A 21,680-nucleotide genomic window follows, 5' to 3' on the forward strand; every position below is an offset into this window, starting at 1 on the left:
GCAAAATACATGAAGACAATTGACTTTGGCCAAAGTGGAGTGAGAAACCGTATTTGCCTCATGCTTCGAGACTGAGATACATGGCGACGTTTATAAAAATCCCACACCATCCATATTTACTGAGACTTCTTCATGCCGGGGAGAGGGTGCAGAGAGACTGGGGTGTCTGCAGGTGTGGTGGTAGCGGGGGGATCTTCCTACAAAGGGGTTTATTACGTCTTCATTCACAAATGCTGCCCAGGCCGCTTGCCAGTTGTGACCTCCTTTTCCGTACATTAGCCCTCCTCGTAGCTGAAACAAACCGGATTGTACCAGACTTTGCCTCATCCCTGTCGGTGGTAACATGATGTATTTGTTTGCTTTCTTTTTGTCTTTTGAAGAGGAGGGACGTGTTTGGTGGCTGGCTGTTACTCTCCCCCTGTCCTGCCAGTCAGCCCACAGAGGCACAGAGGGAGACAGCAGAGGGGGAGCACACGCCCTGTCCTCTAGGCGGGGGCCGGGGCTGGGCACAAGGCACTAGGTATGCCTAGCAATGGAGTACGTTCTCACCACACACCCTGTGGCATCTACAGGTGGAAGGTAGGACCAAACTCCCGTATGAACAAGTTAAGTCTGTTTGGTGGGGCCGGGAGGGGGTGCTTGAGATTTCAGCACCAGACATGGATTCTTTTAGAAGATGTCATTGCACGATACAGAACCAGATGTGCGCGCCCTCTTGATAGAAATCATCATACTCATAACAAGAGACTCACGGTTGGGGTGCCTGGGTGGCGTCCGACTCTTGGTTTCGGCTCAGGTCACGATCTCCTGGTTCTTGGGTTCGAGCCCCGCATTGGGCTCTGCACTGACCTTGCAGAGCCTGCTTGGGATTCTCTCTCTCTCCCTCTCTCTCTGCCCCCCCCCATAAATTAATTTAATTAAATTAAAAAAAAAAGAGAGGTTCACAGTTCACAGAACACCTCATATCATCTCATGTAAACTTCACAGCAACTGTGTGAGATAAACCGGTCACTTGCCCTGTTACAGGTGAGGACGCAAAGGGGTATGTTGGTCAGAATATTTTAAACTATCCTTGGTCTAACATGGTGAATATGTTGATATTTTTCTGTGAGAAAGGCAACATCTATTTTTTAAAGAAACTTCCCAATACAAAGAGAAGTGTTTTCCCAGTATGACTTTGGTTGAATGAAGAAATGACAATGAATTCCTAGTTTTTCCCAACATGTCTGCTGTAACATGGGAGTCCTTCTTGAGTTCACTTCATTATAAGTCAGGTTATTGATTTACATTTTTTTATGTTTATTTATTTCTGAGACAGAGAGAGACAGAGCATGAGCAGAGGAGGGGCAGAGAGAGAGGGAGACACAGAATCCAAAGCAGGCTCCAGGCTCTGAGCTGTCAGCACAGAGCCCCAAGCAGGGCTGGAACTCAAGGACTGTGAGATCATGACCTGAGCCAAAGTCGGATGCTTCACCGCCTGAGCCACCTGGGGGCCTCATAAGTCAGTTAATTGAGTTTTCTCTTGGAGAAAGTAGGTCTGGGCTGTGTTATTTTCTCCGTATCAGCTCTGTAAAATCAGTTCAGAATTTAGAATATCTGCTTTGTTAATTTCCAGTTGGTAAGTATAGGAACTTAAGCTTGATAGGGATTCAAAGTCTTTGGGTTACAATGTATCATGCATACTTAGAATGTGTGTGTGTGTGTGTGTGTGTGTGTTTGGTAGGGTTACTGTGATAAGAGTACCACAAACAGTAACTTAGACGACAGGAATTTATTATCTGACAGTCCTGCGGGCTAGATGTACAAAGTCAAGGCATGGGCTGGGTTGTTTCCTTCTGGTCTGTGAGGGAAGGATCTATTCCAGGCCTTTCTCTGTGGCTTGGAGATAGCGGTCTTCAGGTTCACATGGCATTCTCCCTGTGTGCATGTTTTTCTGTTTAAATTTCCCCTTTTTATAAGGACACCGGTCATTTTAACTTGATCACCTCTGTAAATACCCTCTCTCCACATAAATCACATTCTGAGGTATGGGCATTAGGACTCCAACATAGGAATTTGGGGAGGACACAACTCAACCCACAAGTCATTCTCTCTGTCTCTCTGTATACCTGTGGATATATCCTCCTTCTATACCTCCCCCCACACGTATATAATTCGATATTTGATATATTTCTATTAAATCTTTTTTTTAATGTTTTTATTTATTTTTCAGAGAGAGAGACAGAGCATGAGCAGGGGAGGGGCAGAGAGAGAGGGAGACACAGAATCTAAAGCAGGCTCCGGGCTCTGAGCTGTCAGCACAGAGCCTGATGCAGGGCTTGAAACACAAACTGTGAGATCATGACCTGAGCCGAAGTTGGATGCTTAACCAACTGAGCCACCCAAGCACCCCTGTTTCTATTAAATCTTAATGGCGTTTTAGTATGTGGGTCTAAATAACCTTTGAGCCATTATCGCATAACATTTCTAGAACATAGTATTTTTGTCCTATCTTACTTGTGGCCTCATAACATTAACTAGCTTGTCCTACACCAGAAATAACAGAACCACACCTTAGCCTTCCCTCTCCCCATTCGTATTTCCAGATTCCTCCCTTCTCTTCTGGTTTCTTCTTTATGATAGAAAAATATACCATATTTTCAAAATGACTTTTAGGGGCACCTGGGGTGGCTCCGTCGGTTGAGCATCCAACTTTGGCTCAGGTCATGATCTCACGGTTCATGAGTTCGAGCCCCATCCCTTTCTCTCTTCGCCCCTCCCCCACTCATGCTCTCTCTCTCTCTCTCTCTCTCTCTCTCTCTCTGTCTCTCTCTCTCAAAAATAAATACACATTTAAAAAATTAAAAACAAATAAAAATGACTTTTAGAAAAATGAATGGAATCCAAATAAAGCACAGAGTTTACTGAATACTGATGTATTAATATCACTTCATTAATTGTGACAGTGAGCCAACTAGCATTGTGCCATGGAAATGGAAGGATTAACAATAGGGGAAAGTGGGTGGGGATATATGGGAACCGTGTACTATCTTCACAGCTTTCCTCTAAATCTAAAACTATTCTAAAATTAAAAAGTTGTTTTAAATGCTAAAAAAACCTTCTCTAATACAAAATAGTTTTTAGTCCAAAACAGTTTATTAATACTATTCATTTAGAATTATCATATAATTGGGGCACCCAAGTGGCTCAGTCAGTTGAGCGTCTGACTTCGGCTCAGGTCATGATCCCCCTGTTCGTGGGTTCGAGCCCTGCGTCGGGCTCTGTGCTGGCAGCTCGGAGCCTGGAGCCCGCTTCGGATTCTGTGTCTCCCCCTCTCTCCACCCCTCCCTTGCTTGTGCTCTGTCTCTCTCTCTCAAAAATAAATAAAACATTAAAAAGACAAATTATTATTTAATTGCATCGTTTTTATGCCATTGCCTCTGCATCTTTGTGTACAAAAGAATGGATGAGATGTGGCCTCTAGAGGACAGTGTTGGGTCATAGAAAGATTTTCATATTCTGCCCAAGTTGAAGGTGGACTTCTTTATTTTTCTTCTTACTTTTTAACCGTAAGTCCTCTGTTTATTCATTATCTGTCTTAAAAGAAAAAATGTATGCATCTCCTGCCATCCTGGTTCGCTGGAGATTTGCTTTAACTTGCTTTTTTTGTGCAGTTTTGGCTCTCACAGATAGATCGGACCAGAATGATTGCAGTTTTCGCCCCAGCGTTGCGAGCCCCCAGGGGGATCGTGGAAATCGTGTGGGAGCCAGGAGAGCCTTACGGGGCACATGCTATGTGTTGTGAATTCTCACGTGGTGGACAGAGTGCTATAGAGCTGAGCTTTGGAGAACCTCCAGACCATTTGTAGATTGATGAGGATGCTCATAAAATATAGAGGAGTTTTGATCTTTCAAGGTCGAGACTGTTTGCTCCACGGTGATTTATTTGTGGGGGATGCGGAGAGAGGGAGGCAAGCCATTGATCGCCCTGGCTTCTGGAGCAAATTGGTAAAGTGATCAGCATAGAAACCCACCATTTTAATTAAAAAATTATCCCTCCAAAGGTAGTCTCATGAGATCGACATTTGATTTTTAAGAGGCTCCCGGGGTTGGGAGTCACAGTGCTACTCAAGCACATCGGAGCCAGATGAACATTAATTTGCAAAATCTCGCCTTGTACCGAGAGGCAGCTGCTGAGATAATTGTTCGCGTATTGACGGGCTCAGAGAGTCCGGAGTATCATTGTGTCATGAGATGGGTGACATTTTCTGTTGATAGTGGAATCCGAGGGCTCCGCTCATACCAGATGAGCCTCTGAGCTTCTAGTATAAACGTTAGAAAATAGTTGTCATCGGGACCACAGTGTGTTCCACTTAGCAGCAACCTATAGATTTCTTATTTTTTGTTCAAAGAATGAGTCTGTTAAAAGGTCCTGTGTTGAATTGGGATCTACGAGCCTTTTAATAGGACTTTTGAAAAGGAGTGGAAAATTTACAGCTCCTCGTAAATAGCCTGACATGAAAGTTAAGATCAATAGTGTTTTGTTCGGCCACACCGTTGACGTTGAACCTATGGGTGGGAGTCTCTCATTCTCATTTAACATTGCCAGGTACCCAAATTTCTCTTCCTCGGGTGTAGTGTTTTATTTAGCAGTGGTATAACAAAGTTCCATTAACCATGTGGGCATTTAGTAAATATTATGGTGATTTGATATGTACTCTGGTCCTTGAGACATGATTGGTCCCCTAATCGGGGCCCTTCTCCGGTGTTCCTCATCACAGGGGAGAGCATCACTGCATCCCGTCTCTGCAAGTCGGAGTCCTTGACTCCTCTCTTGGTTCTCATCTCTGCCCATAATAGACGCAGCTCTGCCCTATTGCTTTTACTTCTTAAATCTTTCTTGAAACCATCCACTTCTTTGTCATGGCCACCACTCTAGTCCAAGCTCTGTCACAGCTGCTGAGCCCACGGCAGAAGCCGCCTTGCCCCCAACCAGTGTGATCATTTACACACACACACATCTACGAGGCCTTCGGGGATCTCCCGTTGGTCTTAGGATGACAACCAGAGTCACTTTCACGGACGATAAGACCCAGCAAGCTCCGGTTCCTGTCTCTCCCTCCAGCTTCATCTGGAAACGTCCTCCATCTTGCTCCCGAGCACCCCCCCTTCAGCCTCCTGGCTCCCACGGGGTCTTAGCGCATCCTGTTTCCTCTACGTGGAGTCTCGTCTCTGCTGGCTTTGTCTAAGTACCTTCTACTCACCCTTTATAAATCAGCTCCAGTGTGATTTCCTCGTGAGTGCCTTTCCTGATCTGACCTACAACTGCCCTTTGCTCTATGCTCTAATAGACCCATTCTCCTTCACTTCATTATGTTTATAATTAGACACTCAGCTCTGTTGTTTTTTGATTAATATGGGTCTCCACTAATGAATATAAGCTCTACGAGCAGGGACCATACCCAAGTATGCTCATTATCAAATCCCTAGCGCTTGGCACAGTGCTTGGAAAAGGAGTTGCTCAGTGCACTTGCTGAAGTAATACATGGCTATTATTTTTTCTTTTCTTTTTTTTTTTCTTTTTCTTTTTTTTTTTTTTACATGGCTATTCGTTATGGAATGTTTAGGTAGAGGAAGAAGAACCCACTGGATACATTCGATTTGAAAAATTTCTTCCAGTGATGACTGAAGTACTCCTGGAAAGAAGGTAAGAAGGTACATGCAGTTGTGGAGGTAGTGATTAGAATTATCTTAATTTAAAAACACTTGGCTTTTTCACTTTGTATATTCTTTAAAAAAAATTTTTTTTATATTTATTTTTGAGAAACAGAGACAAAGTGTGAGCAGGGGAGGGGCAGAGAGAGAAGGAGACACAGAATCTGAAGCAGGCTCCAGGCTCTGAGCAAGAGGTCAACACAGAGCCCGAGGCGGGGCTCGAACCCACGAACTATGCGATCATGACCTGAGCCGAAGTCGGACGCTCAACCGACTGAGCCACCCAGGCGCCCCTCATTTTGTATATTTTATTCAACCAACCAGTGTTTATCCTGGGATAGCTTCCTTCTGACTTTTCACTATACTTTTTTTTTAAATTATTTTTTTAAGTTTATTTATTTATTTTGAGAGAGAGAGAAAGAAAAAGGAGGGGGGAGGGGAGAGAGAGAGAGAGAGACAGAGAGAGTGAGACAAATAGGGGAGGACGAGAGAGAGAGGGAGGGAGATTGAATCCCAAGCAGGCTCGGCACTGACAGCATGGAGCCCGACGCAGGCCTCGAACTCACAAACCATGAGATCATGACCTGAGCCGAAGCCAAGAGCTGGACACTTGACTGACTGATCCATCCAGGCGCCCCAGTCACTGCATTCTGAAAGGCCATTTGGCATATGCTTAGAAATATCAACCATGTTTATACTAATCTGATAAGCAAAGTGTAATTACAGAGGCAAAAGGCTACCAAAAGCATAAACCAACAACAGATTTATTATCATCTGTTTTGAATCATCACTGAGACTTAACCCTAATTACTCTTCTAAAGACCGTGTAGCATCAGCTTACCCCAGTTGGTTGACTGTAGAAATTTTATTTCCCGAGAAGTGGATTTTCATCATGATGAGAAAGATGAATAGATAACATCATGTGATTTTGAACTAAATATTTTCTTTGGGTGTGAAGCCCTTTCGACTTTCATATCTCGAAATCCAAAACTGTTTCAGTGAGGGAAGTACTATTATCCTTGTATATGAGCAGCTGCTATTTTGTTCTATGTGATCGTTTATTGTGTAGAGACTGAGCTAAATACTGTGACATTTGCTCCCTTTACTGCATAATTAGATACAGACCAGTTCCGGAGGATATCCTTCTTCGAGCGTTTGAGGTATGTAAGCTCCAGATTTTATATGTATTTATGTGAAAAATGCATCATATAGAATGTATTCGCCAAACCAAACATACAATATCCGCCTTTTCTTTTAGGTATTAGATCCATCTAAACGTGGGTTTCTTTTGAAGGAAGAACTGATCAAATATATGACTGAAGAAGGTAAGAGTGATGTATTACTTCTTTTTAAACTGTGAATTATTTAAGTGATTAATAATTTAACAACAGTCATGGAAAAATTCTAGGGGATGCTTTCATTATTAAAAATTTTTTAATGTTTATTTTTGAGAGAGAGAGAGAGAGAGAATGTGTGAGCAGGGGAGGGGCAGAGAGAGAGGGAGACCCAAAACCCGAAGCAGGCTCCAAGCTCCGAGCTGTCAGCACAGAGCCCGACGCGGGGCTCGAACCCATGAACCGCGAGATCACGACCTGAGCCAAAGTCGGATGCTCAACTGACTGAGTCATCCAGGCGCCCCTAGGAGATGCTTTTAAATCAATCATTCTGGTTCAAAGAGTTATTGACCACCGTTATTTTGGTTTGGGAACGGGTTCTGTTTTGTGGGGGTAAGAGGACGAAGGGTGGGTTAAGGGGAGAGTGATAGTTGCTGTATAGGATTTTGTAACGTATAATGAAACTTCTACAAATTGAAGGCACTCCATTCGCTTAGAGTATTTTCAGAATAAAAGCTACGCCCTTGGAAAACATGAACTATCAACTATAAATCAGTGCATGTGACTAGATTGAAGATTTGAATTAGGTTATGGTAAAATTCCTTTTCAAAGAGCTTTTCAGTTGATGAACTTACAGATAATACAGACTCAGTTGAATAGAATTCACACGGAAACTTCCAGTTCTTTATGCTGGCGGCGTTCTGTATTTGCTTTGACCTTGACCTACACGTGCCCGGTTACCCATAACACTGTTTTCTTGAGGCACTCTCTCTGCTCAGGCGGATGTGTAAGTTCGTCTTCCTTGGACTTCTGTGGCCTGATGGTCACTCTCCTGAAACCGTGCCCATCTGGGTCACGTCCCTTCCTCCCATATGAGGTTAGGGTTCTGTCTCCTTTGTTCCGTTCGCTGGTTTGCGGGTTGAGTCCCGCATGATGCACAGTTGCCATCACTAGAGACAGAACCAAAAGTGCAAGCGACTGTGAGGACTGGAGACCAAGATTGTCCACCGGCACAGCTGGTTGGGCCACGCTGACCTGACCCACCACGAGGTGAGGCTACGGGCAACGAGGACAAGAATGACTTGGCTGTCACGGCTGCCACCAAGCACTCTTGTGACACTGTAACAAATATCTTCAAAAAGAATTATTTTTAATGCTTATCTATCTTTGAGAGAGAGAGAGACAGAGCACGAGCAGGGGAGAGGCAGGGAGAGAGGCAGACACGGAATCTGAAGCAGGTTCCAGGCCCTGAGTCGTCAGCACAGAGCCCGACTCGGGGCTCAAACTCACAAACCGGGAGATCTGAGCCAAGGTCAGATGCTCAACAGACTGAGCCACCCAGGTGCCCTGCGAGCAACAGTAAAGTCTTATGCGTTATAGCCCCACCCCACCCCCCCCCCCCCCCCCCCCCCCGCCACAGTAAGTCTCAACAAATGTGGGTTGAATTAAAGGAATGAGCAGGGGCGCCTGGGTGGCTCAGTGGGTTAAGCAACTGACTTGGGCTCGGGTCCTGATCTCACGGTTGGTGAGTTCGAGCCCCGGGTCGGGCTCTGTGCAGACGGCTTGGAGCCTGGAGCCCGCTTCAGATTCTGTGTCTCCCCCTCTCTCTACCCCTCCCCTGCTTATGCTCTGTGTCTCTCTGTCTCTCCATAATAAATAAACATTAAAAAAAAATAAAAAATAAATGAATGAGCAGATGAAAGAAGGATTCGTGAAGGGGCCCAATGGAGAGAGATAGGTACTGACATCATAGTGTGAACAGAGGTGGGGAGGCGGAAGTGAGCGTGATATCTCCGTATCACGGAGACTGTGAGTGGAGAGCGCCTGGGGGCCTTGCTGGCCAACAGCAGGAGACAACCCTGGGTAGATCTGTGGGCTAGCCTGTTGAGGCCTGGGCTCAGGGCTCGGGACTCACCCTGTGGGCACCACAGGAGCATGGTGGGGTGTTGAGCAGATGGTCCTTACGGGGCAGGAGGGATTGTTGGAAGGCCAGTCTGGTGTTGGCGGTTTGTTGGACGAGTAAGAGACCGGTCAGGAGGCTACCGCGGCTTTGGGAAGGTGCCCTAGTGAGGTTAGTCTGGAGCCAGCAGGCGGAATGGAAAGGAGAGATGGATACAGGGGGCCCCCCGGGTGGCTCAGTCGGTTAAGAGTCCGACTTCTGCTCAGGTCATGATCTCACGGTTCTTGAGTTCGAGCCCCGCGTTGGGTTCTGTGCTGTCATCACAGAGCCCGCTTCGGATCTTCTGTGTCGTCTCTCTGCCCCTCCCCCACTCACGGGCACTCTCTCTCTCTCTCAAAAATAAATAAACTGAAACAAAAAGAGAGAGAGGTACAGTAGGCCTGTTTACAGCAGGATCCGTGGGTCTCGATGAGTAACAGCACGTTGGGAACAAAGGTGGGAGCTGAGGCAGGAGTAACAGGGCCTTGACTCAGATCATGGGTGTCACGGGAATGCTGTTGACTGACACCGAGATATCAGTAGCAGACTGCCTCGGACACAGAGATAAGGGGATGTTTCACAACATCCACAGACTATTAGGTTGGGAAGATGCATTCTGGCTGCCCGGGATGTCATACGAAACACATGATAAGCCGCAGCGAACCAAATTCCTGAAAGACGTCCAGGCGTGTGATGGTGTCAGACAGTATTTAGCAGCAGGGAAGGTCTCCAAAACTTTGTTTCAACAAATACATGTTGCCACCTGTGTGCCAGAATGTTCTAAGTGTTAGTTAGATAATAACATGTTGAGTCCTCATAACAACCGCATTAGATGGCTGCCGTGATTATCTTCTCCATTTTGCAGGGAGGAAAAGTGAGACACAGAGAGCTTAAGTGATTCGCCCAGGATCTTAAAGTTAATGAGACAGCTAAGCATTTGAACCCAGGTTGTCTGCCTCCCAAGATTGTGCTTTAAAAAAAAAAAATGTTTATTTATTCATTGAGAGACACAGAGAGAGAGAGAGAGAGAGAGAGAGAGAGAGAGAATCCCAAGCAGGCTGCACGCTGTCGGCATAGAGCCTGATGCAGGGCATGATCTCACAGGAGATCATGACCTGAATCGAAATCAAGAGTCAGACGCTTAACCGACTGAGCCACCCAGGCGCCCCCGCAAGATTGTGCTTTTAATCATTAAGCTATTCCGTTCCTATCCTTAATCAAACACTGTGTACCTCCTTCCTTGCCCACGGAAGCGGCGTGACTGCCTTCTGGATTGTACTGTGAACAGCGCCGTGTTCTGAGCGGTCGAGTGTAGTCCTCGAGGTCATGGACCTTGAGCTGGACTATGGCATCCAGATCCCAGCTCTGCCACTCATTGGCCGGGGCGGGTGGCCTCGCGTCTCTGTGTGCCGGTTCCTCTTCTGTAAGTGGGGCAGCCATCCTTTCGTCTTGTGAGGCGCTTGGGAGGTTAACTTCGTGCGTCTCAACACGTGGTTGTTACCAGTGCTCTGTGCAGGACCTCCACGGTGCCCATCGGAGTTCATTGGCAGTGGAGTTTCCATTTAATCAGGTGTAAGAAAGATGTTAGGCTGTATAAGCGTTCTGTCTTTTCTCAGGATGTAAGTACGGTTTCGAGAACTTGACACATTGCCCCTGTTTGATAATCTGTTATCATTGTCCTCACGATCCCCACTTGAATGATTTCTGTGGTTTTAGCTGAATTTCGACCTGGAAAACATCGTGTGTCGTGGCAGGTGAAAAACTCGGAAGATAAGTGATCCTCAGGCCTTAGTAACTCACCGGCTCAGAGAAGCGTCTTTTGGGGGAAAGTGGCGATTTGGACGTTTCTGTATTTTTGCTTAATATCAGGACAAAGTTCTTTCTTAAGTAGTTGGCAACCTTTCCGGCATTCCTCCCGGGTTTGCTTCTCATCTTGGTGGCATCAGGGTCCAAGATGACCCTCAGCTGTTACCTGGATCCAGCAAAATCCACAGATTTTCTGTGTAACTTTTGGTTTCGTATGACAGCAACGCTGGGCCAGACTATAACAGAGAGGACCGTTTTGACCCGGAGGATGAGTGGCATCTGTCCGTGGGTTCAGCTGGCATCACGAAGCTGGCCGAGCTGGTCAGGGAGTATTCAGAGACTTCACGTCCCTGTCAGTGGCTCTTCAGCAATTTCGCATCGAGACCGTTTAATCCCTTCGTCACAGCCTTGCTCAATATAATGATTAAACTCCCTAGAAAAGTGAGCCTTCGGGTGAAGGCAATTCCAATAGTTTTAATTTAAATAAATAAGCAACCTTATTCAGGGGGGTCTTAATGTTCTCCTGCTGTTCTGGCTGGAGTGATCGATGTTATAGGTCGCTTGAGCTATGATGTCTGCAAGGCAGACTAAGTCCCAAGTCGGCCAGGAGTACAACTGCCTGCTCTTTGAGTGTCTGGATGGTCATGATGTGCTGGCTCCGGGGCCCCAGGGAGAGGAACCAGCGACACGGCGGGGACCTGGGGGGCTCCGTGGCAATTAAGCTGGTCGGCGGAAAGAGAAAGAAAAAGATCAGAGGATCGTAAATGATGAATTTCCCTTCTTGTCCTTCCCAGGTGAGCCTTTCTCTCAGGAGGAAATGGAAGAAATGTTGTCTGCTGCAATTGATCCAGAATCGAATTCAGTTCATTACAAGGACTATATAGCAATGATGGTGATAGATGAAAGTTAAGTGCCTTGAAGACTTAATTTCTAACTGAGAGGCTGATTTTAAAAATGGCTTGTCCTTGTGAATTTCGCGTTTTATCTTATAATTCCTGTATACGCTAATTAATGCCCAGTAACAACTATTTCAAGACACTTTGTTCTTTAAAGATGATCATTATGCTGTAAAACACAGATTTATTTGGTGTGGTCTAGCCTTATGGAATGACAAATTGCTAATTATTTTAAAGCTTGTCCTTAAAACGTTTTCACATTATCCGTGGATCGTTGTTAATTTCCCCGCAATAAAACTCAGGTGACCTTCAAATTAATTAAGCTGAAAAAATGAAGAATGCCCAGAATGACCCCAGGTTTGGCATAGGAGGATCTTGGAATGGGGCAGAATGAGCACAAACTGAAAATGAGTGGTAGCTTGGGGAAAGCCACAAACGACTAATGCTTTGGCATCTGAACGTGGAAGGGGCGTGATTGAAATACATATTGATAATTAATTGCTTACGAGTGTCGATTATAAGTCTCATTGGAGATGATATTAACCCAGCTAAAGGAGTTGAGGTAATTGAATGTAGAGAGGAGAAAACTGAATGGAGGGGCGCCTGGGTGGCTCAGTCGGTTAAACGTCCCACTTCGGCTCAGGTCATGATTTTGAGGCTCGCGGGTTCAAGTCCCGTGTCGGGCTCTGTGCGGACAGCTCGGAGCCTGGAGCCTGCTTCGGATTCTGTGTCTCGCTCGCTCTCTGCCCCTCCCCACTCTCACTCTGTCTCTCTCTCTCCCCCTCCCCTGCTCACGCTTTCTCTGTCTCTCAAAAATGAATAAATGTTAAAAAAAAATTAAAAAAAGAAGACTGAATGGAAATTGATAATGCGAGGAAGTGGCAATTCTCTTCTGTCTTTAGAGCTCTTACCTGTTCACGATAGCTGCCGTGAGAGTATTGTCCTGACTACTGAGTGAGAATATCGAGAAATTCTGGTGTGCAGGAGGTACAGCTGTTGAAAGGGCAGAATAAAGTTATCTGAACACAAGGAATCATGATGGAGAAAGGCCCAGGAACTTACAAGCAAAGGGGGAAATAAGGTAAAGGAAAATGAATAGTCTCCCATAACCTGTCTAGCCTTTCATGTGCATGCATTACACACACAGGGATCTCTCTGTATTTTTTTATTTTTTTATTTATTTTATTTATTTTTTATTTTTTATTTTTTATTTTTTTTTAATGTTTATTTATTTTTGAGACAGAGACAGAGCATGAACAGGGGAGGGGCAGAGAGAGAGGGAGACACAGAATCGGAAACAGGCTCCAGGCTCTGAGCCATCAGCCCAGAGCCCGGTGTGGGGCTCGAACTCACGGACCGTGAGATCGTGACCTGAGCTGAAGTCGGACACTTAACCGACTGAGCCACCCAGGCGCCCCTATTTTTTTATTTTTTAAATTTTCATTATTAGTTAAAACATTTTTATTATTATTTTAAAAATGTTTATAATTTTTTAAATTTACATCCAAATTAGTTAGCATATAGTGCAACAGTGATTTCAGGAGTAGATTCCTTAGTGCTCCTTAGTCTCTTATGTTTTATCCCCCTCCCTGTTTTTATATTATTTTTGCTTCCCTTCCCTTATGTTCATCTGTTTTGTCTCTTAAAGTCCTCATATGAGTGAAGCCATATGGTATTTGTCTTTCTCTGACTAATTTCGCTTAGCATAATACCCTCTAGTTCCATCCATGCAAATTTTTATTTTTTTTAATGTTTATTTTTGAGAGAGAGAGAGAGAGAATGAGCGGGGGAGGGGCAGAGAGAAAGGGAGACACAGAATCCGAAGCAGGTTCCAGGCTCTGAGCTGTCCACATAGAGCCTGATGCGGGGCTCAAACCGAGATCATGACCTGAGCTGAAGTCAGATGCTTAACTGACCAAGCCACCCAGGCACCCCTATTTTTTATTTTTTAATTAATGTTTTTTATCTATTTTTGAGAGAGAGCGCGAGCAGGGGAGGGGCGGAGAGAGAGGGAGACAGAGGATCCAAAGCGGGCTCTGCACTGACAGAGTTCGAACCCATGAACCATGAGATCATGACCTGAGCCAAAGTCGGATGCTCAACCGACTGAGCCACTCAGGCGCCCCCCACAGTGATCTCTATTTAAAGATGCTTCACCCCTACGTGTGTGTGTACACATACACACACACACACACACACACACACATAAACATTTGATGTTGCTTATGATTCTTCCTCTTAGGCATGCAAGAGAGGGGCTGCTACCCAAGAAACTGTCACTATTTGTCCATTCATTCATGAAACATTTACTGAGTATTCTTGGTGTGTTAGGAACTAGAGGGGCAAGGTGGCGCTGTCCCTAACTAATCAAGGTCCCCAACCGATCGAGGTCCCCAACTAATCGAGGTCCCCAACTGATCGAGGTCCCTGTTTAGTGAAAGAGATCTGCAAGTCAGTCAACAACCACATTTCAGGCTGGGGCACATTCAGGGGGCTATGGAAGTGTAAAAGAGGGGTAGCTCAGGGGCGCCTGGGTGGCGCAGTCGGTTGGGCGTCCGACTTCAGCCAGGTCACGATCTCGCGCTCCGGGAGTTCGAGCCCCGCGTCGGGCTCTGGGCCGACGGCTCGGAGCCTGGAGCCTGTTTCCGATTCTGTGTCTCCCTCTCTCTCTCTGCCCCTCCCCCGTTCACGCTCTGTCTCTCTCTGTCCCCAAAATAAATAAACGTTGAAAAAAAAATTATAAAAAAAAAAAAAAAAAAAAAAAGAGGGGTAGCTCACTCAGCCTGGCGGGTGAGTTTCCAGGAGAGGAGAGGGTCTGGTGAGCAGAGAAGGCGTCCCAGAGTAGGTAACACCTACGGTAAAGACAAGTAGTTTACTGAGCTGGTGGCAGGACACGGGGTGTTCCCACAGGGGACCAGTGAGTGCAAAAACCCCGGGGGTGTCATGAAACATGAAGCAATCTGGGAGCTTAAGGTGGTGTAGTGCGTTTGGTGTGGATTTGGGGGAGCACGATGAAAGATGAAGTTGGGGCGGTAGACGGGGCCTGTATCCTTAAGGATATCGGGTTAGGCGTGCAGTTAGGGTTTTAGCGTTAGAATGTCGACTTTTTCTGGTGATCATCGAGCAAGAGCATTTGTAAACAGCATGGAAAATAGCTCCGGGGGAGTCGAGACTAGAAAGAAGCAGAGAGACCAGCTGGTAAACGACGTGGCCGGTGGAAGGACCTAGGTGGGGAAAAGTCTGGCCGGAGTCCCAGGTTTCTGACTTGGACAGCGGGCAGATCGTAGAGCCACGAATTCAGCTAGGAAATCCAGGAAGCAAGTCAGGGTTGGTGGGCAAAATGGCGAGTTTGGCGGTGGACGTCTAGGGCTTGAGGAGCGAGTACATCCAACAACCAGTTGGATCAGTAAGAGGAAAATCTGGCAAGAGACTTGGATTTCGGAAGGGAAGAGGGTCAGAGCCCAAGGGGAAGGTCGGCACTTCAGGGAGGGCAGGGGAGGAGGGGCCCACGAGAGACTGGGCAGGAGAAGCCTGAGGGGGGAAAGCAGGAGAGAAGCGTCAGGAAGCCAAGTGGGAGAGGATCGCAAGGATCTCAAGGCTGTAGCGAGGGCAGGGAAGTTAAAGACGGAGGATGCAGGGGCGCCTGCGCGGCTCAGTCAGTTAAGCTCTGACTTCGGCCCAGGTCAGGACCTCACAGTCCGTGAGTTTGAGCCCCGCATCGGGCTCTCTGCTGTCAGCGCAGAGCCTGCTTCAGATCCTCTGTCCCCCGCCCCCGCCCCTCCCTGCTGGTTCTCTCTCTCTCAAAATAAAAAATAAACTGACAAAAAGATTAAATCAAGATGGAAAAATGTGTACCAGTGGTAGCAACAGCGTTCGCGGGTGGCCTCTGCGGGAGCAGGTTTGGCGAAGTGACGGGGGCATTGTCGGGTGGGTTGGGGACCAGAGGGCTGTGAGAAAGTGGAGCGTGAGGACAGGGCAGGAGGAGAGCAGGTTGAGGGAGTTATTTTTGGAAGAGGGGACACATGCAGGCGTGTGTGTACTCAAAGGGCTGAGGATAGGAGAGAAGTCAAAGACCCTAAGGAAGTAGGCGGATCCAGGTTCCAGAGCAAGAAAAAAAAAAAAAAGATTGTCTTGGGGTGGGTTGGACCAAGGAACCGGCATAGACACTTCCTACCCAATGGCCTCTGTTTCATTCTTTTTTTTTTTTTAATATTTATTTTATTTTTGAGAGAGAGAGCATGAGCTCCAAGGGGCTCATGACGGGTAGAGAGAATCCGAAGCAGGCTCCAGGCTCCCGTCCGAGCTGTCAGCACAGAGCCCGACGTGGGGCTGGAACTCACCAACCGCGAGATCATGACCTGAGCTGAAGTTGGACGCTTAACCGCCGGAGCCACCCAGGAAGGCCTGTTTCATTCTTGAATGGAGAGGAAGGTCGTAGGTTAGGAGCTTGCCTTGACAGAGAGCCCAGGTGAGGATTCGCAGGAAATCCTGGAGGATTGTGTTCAGTGACCCGGGCTCAGGAGCAGAAATGGTGGGTTGCTCGGCTGACTCAGGGTTCAGGTCCTGTCATCCGAGACGGAAGGAACCAAAGGGCAAGGCAGTGGGGGACTCCACAGGAAAGCAGGCATGGGGATGGTCTGTGGAGTCCACGTGTTCGGCACAGATCCGGGAGCAGCTAACAGACTGCGGCAGAGGGGCAGGGCCCCCGAACCTCTATAGGGCAGCACGAGTGTGGCCGGGGGGGGGGGGGGGGGGGGGGGGGGGGAGACTGGCTTTCCTGCCGCTTCCCAGTCGTAATCCAGTCTGCTTGCCATTGGACTCCAGTGCGTTCTTAGGGCGTTCGTCTGCTCTCCACGTTATTCCAGCTAACGTCTGTGCACTGTTCACCGTGCCCTCCACCTATCAGCTCCCCTGACCCGCACATCCCCCGCGGATAAGGGTTACTGTTGCGTTACCCCCATTTCACAGCGGTGGTAACGAGGCTACACGGCTCTGAGGCTTGTATTCGTCAGTGTTGGCCACGTTGTGTTGTGGTAACAAATAACCCGAAAACCTCGGGGCTTTCTATGACGAGCTGTTACTTGTTCGTGTTTTTTGGTCACGTGACCTCCTCGTTCCAACCGTGTCTTCGACGGGAGGGTGGCCGTCTGTCCTGGTTCACCCCGGGGGGTTCCCACCGGTCTCTGTTGTACGGACATAACTGTTACTAGAGCCCCCTCTTAGCAGCATGCCAGTTGAGACCATCCATATGTGGTCATCCTGTTCACAAATAGCGCATAAGGGGCCCCTGGTGGCTCCGTCCGTTAAGCATCTGACTCTTGATCCCGGCTCAGGTCACGGTCTCACGGTTCGCGAGACCGAGCCCCGCCCCGCCAGTGCCGAGCCTGCTTGGGATTCTCTCTCTCCCTGTCTCTCTGCTCCTCACCTGCTCTCACACGTGCGTGCTCTCGCTCTCTCTCAAAATAAACCTAAAAACAATAGCACATAAAAATGATGGTGAGGAATCCTTCCTGCTGGAAGGTTTTGGGAACGATAACCACCGAGGCATGATAAACGGCCGGGGCAACACCCGAGTGGGGAACGGATGTGGCGCTCGCTTTGCGGTGCGTGTGAGAATCACCACCCGGAGAGGAGTACGAGCCTCGTGCCCGTGGGCCAGGGCGGGGCCGCGTGAGGGAGGAGGGGCGGTGGCCCTGAGAGCGGCAACCCCCAGGCTGCCCGCGACGGCGACACGCTGTGGCTGCGCCGCGGGGTGGCAGGGGCGTGAAATGCCCTGTAAGGAGGAAGCGCACCCAGGGTCACATCATTCGGCGGCAGCGGCCCGCGCCAGCGTGTCGCGTTCAAGCGTGTCCTGGTGCCCAGCGCGGGGGCCCAGGCAGGGACTTGTCCGGAGGGCGCAGGCAGCTCAGCCTTCTCTTCCAGGAGCCTGTGGCCCTGGGCGACCCCGGTGCCACAGAAGCACAGTTTGGTGAGTTCGCCCCGATGCTGTTCATGAGCAGACGGTGCCACGTTGTCCTCCTGGGGAGGCGCGCTCCCTCCCGGAAGCTCCCTCGGGGCCGGGGACCCCCTTCTGGAATTCCTTCGGAAGTTCTGACCGGTGGCCACCTTCCCACCCCGTCTCGAGGAGATTCGGTCCCGTCGGTAGTCACAAGAGTTGGCCCTGGGGAATGCGGTCCATTTATCTTTAGTACAGACGTTGTTTTTCGGAGGCCCCCGTAGAGCGCAACCCAGAAACCCGGTTTTGTCTTCTAGTTGGCATCAGTGTGGCCTGTTTACAAAGGGGAGGGTTGTCTTCGTCCGCAGGCACCTCTCTCACCCCCGTGGCCCTCGGCCTCCGGTGTGAACCACAAAGAAAGAGCCTGATTCTGCTTCCCCTGGCTTCCCAGGCGTCCAAGTGCCTGGAGGATTCTTTTCCGTGGGGGGGGGGGGGGGGGGGGGGGGGTCCGTGTAGATCTGTCTCCCTTCCTGCTTCCGGGGAAGCGCACGCCTCGCCCATGTAGCCACTTCCTCGTGGAAGATGAGCGTCACTGCCTTGTGTCCTCTGGGCACGTTAGCAAGCAGACGGCCTCCTGGTCACGCGAGCCCCACCTCGTGCCGGGCGTGGTAGCTTCGTGTTTCCACAAGTGTGGTCCCCGATCTCCTGCATCGGGACACCTGGGAGGGGTGCCCGGTAGACATTCGGGCTCCGGAGCCCCACTCCAGAGCCCGAAAACGGAATCTCGGCGTGCTGTGGCGCAGGGGTGGGGCTTGGAGCGGGCTCTGCCTCTCTGACTGATTAGGCAGCGGGTGCAGACGTTTAATACCGCTGAGTCTCTGCGTCGTAATTGGTAAGGTGGAAAGAACCCCTACCTTATGGGGCTGGTGGGAAAATCAAATGAGATAATGAAAGAAAATTCTTTAAGGGGTGTGAGGTGTGACACAAATCTTATTTATAGGAAGCCAGCCAGGGAGGGAGGAAGGGAAGGAGGAAAAGAGGAGAAGGGAGAAGGAGGACGGGGAGGGGTGGGGAGGGAGAAGGGGGAGAGGAAGGGGGAAGGGAGGGATCAGAGAGGGGAGAGGGGGGAAGAGAGGCCAGCTGCCTGGGTAGGGACAGTCAGAGAGGGTGGGAAAGTCGTAGGCGATAATGTATTTAATCTGGGGGCTAAAGTAGAAGGGTACCAGGAGGTTTGCTATCTTGGTGCTATTGATTACAAGCTCTTAAGTGTAGATCGAGAAATCAGGAGGGTTTTTTAAAAATGTTTTATGTATTTATTTTGGAGAGAGAGCGCGCATGCACGGGAGTGAGGGAGGGGCGGAGAGAGAGGGAGACAGAGAATCCCAAGCAGGCTCCGTGATGACAGCTCGGAGCCTATAACTCGGGGCTCAAACCCACGAGCCATGAGACCATGAGCTGAGCTGAAATCAGGCGCCGGATGCTTAACCGCCTGAGCCCCCCAGGCGCCCCGAATTGGAGGTTTTAGGCAGTGCTTTATCTTTCTTTTTTTAAAAACTGCAGTAAAATAAAAAAACAGTATAAAATTTGCCATCTTAACCGTTGTCAAATGTATAGTTCAATAGTGAGTATATTTATGTTCTTGTGAATTAGATCTTCAGAACTTTTTCATCTTGCACATCTGAAATGCTATACCCATTAAATAACTCCCCTCTCCCCCCCCCCGCCCGCCCCCCCCCCCCCGCCGTGAGTACCATTCTACTTTGTTTCTGTGAGGTTGACTACTGTGAGTTAAATACTGCATGTAAGTCAAATTGTACTGTATTTGTCTTTTTGTGACTGGGATGTTTCACTTGGCATAGTGTCCTCAAGGTTCACCCACGTTGTCGCAGGGGTGAGGATTTCCTTTCTTTTAAAGGCCGAATAATACTCCATCGTAGGTACTGACCACATTTTGTGTATCCATTCGTCCATCGGTGGGCATTTGGGTCGCTTTCACGTCTTGGCTACTGTAAATCGTGCTGCCATGAATGATTCCGGATAAATACCCAGAAGTGGGATTGCTGGATCTTTCTCCTTTTTTGCAAAATTGCTCTCAGTCGCAGTGCTTTTAAAGTGGCATAAATTATTCACCTCACTTACTGGAGAAAGCTCTCTTGTTCACTTGAGGAAACAATGTTTTATTGTTATTTAAAAAATTGGTGCGGTGGAACATTTGAGGCCAATTCTAGTTCTTTGGAGAAGGAGGTAAGATAAAATAGCCCGCTGTGAAAATCCAGACACAGTTTTATATGAGCAGCTGTGCAGAGTGGCAGATAGATCCGGGTACTTCCTTGTTAGTCTTTAGCTACTCAGTAAAAAATCTAGAAAGCCACTTCTAGCCATTTATGACTATGTTCATGAAATTTATGGAAGTATGGATCGAGTATTACCTGACTTAAGGTATAGCTAAAAAAAAGTCAGGATTTTGTGTGTGTGTGTGTGTGTGTGTGTGTGTGTGTGTGTTCTGAATGCTTAGTTTTTAAATATCTTGCCAGCTGTGGTGACTCCATTCGGAACCCAGTTACCAGTTCAAGGCATGATGTTCACAGGGGCAGAGTTCATTGTTAGGGAGAGTAAAGATGAATCGATTTGCCAACTAGTCTTCTTGGTAATTTCCAATATTTTTTAGTTACTCTTCACGAAATCGGATGAGACCTTGTAAGTCAGCTGACCAAGAGCTCCGCCATTTTCTTGACGCTCGCTTCCGCTTACAGTGCCGGGGCTGTATTCAATTCCAGGTCACTTTGTGGGAAACTTTTTAAGCCTCTTATCAGTTTAAGGAGGCTAGTTTTGTTAAATCCAGATAACATCTGTGAATCCCCCACCTGACTGGGCACCCACGTATTTAGTAAAGGGTGAGAGTGTGTATGGGGGCCAAGGCACCCCTGTGCTACCCTTAGGACACCTGCCTTCCTTCCTGACACGTGACTCCTGACATGTGGACCCAGTGACAATGCTAGTTTCCATCCATATTGCGCATGGTCAGAGCTAATTCTAATTTTGAGAATCTCCAGAGGAAAGGGTAAACAAAGTAAACTGTAAAATGCTCTGAAAGTTGTCCGAGTATTTCGAAAGCAGTGCATAGCTAGTAAAAAGAAATCGGAAAACACGTACGCAAAAAAAAAAAGAGAAAACCCAAGACTATGTATCTTTATATAACATCTTGAAAACGTCACTATGGAGTCGATTGGTCAGGGTTCTAGACTGTGAGGACAGAAACAAGGCTGCTTCACTGAAGTGAAAGGGGATTCACAGGAAGGCAGAGGTGCTCATGGTGTCCACAGGCCGTGAGATCATGACCTGAGCCGAAGTCGGACGCTTAACCGACTGAGTCACCCAGGCGCCCCTGTAATCTGCACTTTAATACACCACGAACAATTTTGCTGTTAGTGTGTATTTACCTAAAATAGAAATTTAATCATTGAGTAGTATGTAATTGTTGGGATCTATTGTAATGTATTTAACTAGTTTCTTATTCCTGGTCATTTAAATAATTTTCAGTTTTGCTCTATCATGATAAATTGTTATGAATATCCGGGTAGTTAAATCTTAATTATTTGCTTAGAATACATTCCTAGAAGCGGGATGGTGGAGTCAACTTTATTTTTTTATTTTTTATTTTTTAAATTAATTAATTATTTATTTGTTTATTTTAAAAAACTCTTTTTAATGTTTATTTATTTTTGGGACAGAGAGAGACAGAGCATGAACAGGGGAGGGTCAGAGAGAGAGGGAGACACAGACTCTGAAGCAGGCTCCAGGCTCTGAGCTGTCAGCACAGAGCCCAATGTGGGGCTTGAACTCACAAACTGTGAGATCATGACCTGAGCTGAAGTCGGAAGCTCAACCAACTGAGCCACCCAGGCGCCCTTTATTTTTTATTTTTTGATGTTTCTTTATTTTAGAGACAGAGTACCAGTTGGGGGGAGGGGCAGAGACAGAGAGAGACAGAGAGAGACAGAGAGAGACAGAGAGAGAGAGGGAGACAGAGAATCTGAAGCAGCCTCCAGGCTCTGAGATGTCAGCACAGAACCCGA

General features: G+C 47.7%; 1 protein-coding gene and 1 long non-coding RNA gene across 2 annotated transcripts in view; one reads left to right on the top strand and one right to left on the bottom strand.

The window, feature by feature from the left end:
• DRC8 (dynein regulatory complex subunit 8) overlaps positions 1-12,172 on the top strand; it is a 131,248-nt gene extending 119,076 nt beyond the window's left edge. The window contains exons 4-7 of the mRNA XM_025926301.2: positions 5,607-5,686; positions 6,812-6,854; positions 6,953-7,019; positions 11,568-12,172. Of these exons, the coding sequence (XP_025782086.1) occupies positions 5,607-5,686; positions 6,812-6,854; positions 6,953-7,019; positions 11,568-11,683 (306 nt within the window). The 3' untranslated portion in view covers positions 11,684-12,172. The remainder of the gene's footprint in view (positions 1-5,606; positions 5,687-6,811; positions 6,855-6,952; positions 7,020-11,567) is intronic.
• On the bottom strand, positions 7,710-9,194 carry LOC147572750 (uncharacterized). Its single transcript, XR_015246157.1, has 2 exons — positions 8,944-9,194; positions 7,710-7,978 (listed from the first exon to the last, which is right to left on the bottom strand). It is a non-coding gene; the product is annotated as an uncharacterized LOC147572750 (long non-coding RNA).
• Positions 12,173-21,680: the final 9,508 nt, after the last annotated feature.

Source organism: Puma concolor, chromosome E4 (assembly GCF_028749965.1).
Source record: "Puma concolor isolate L17-30 chromosome E4, mPumCon1.1.hap2, whole genome shotgun sequence".
NCBI classification, from domain to species: Eukaryota; Metazoa; Chordata; class Mammalia; order Carnivora; family Felidae; genus Puma; species Puma concolor.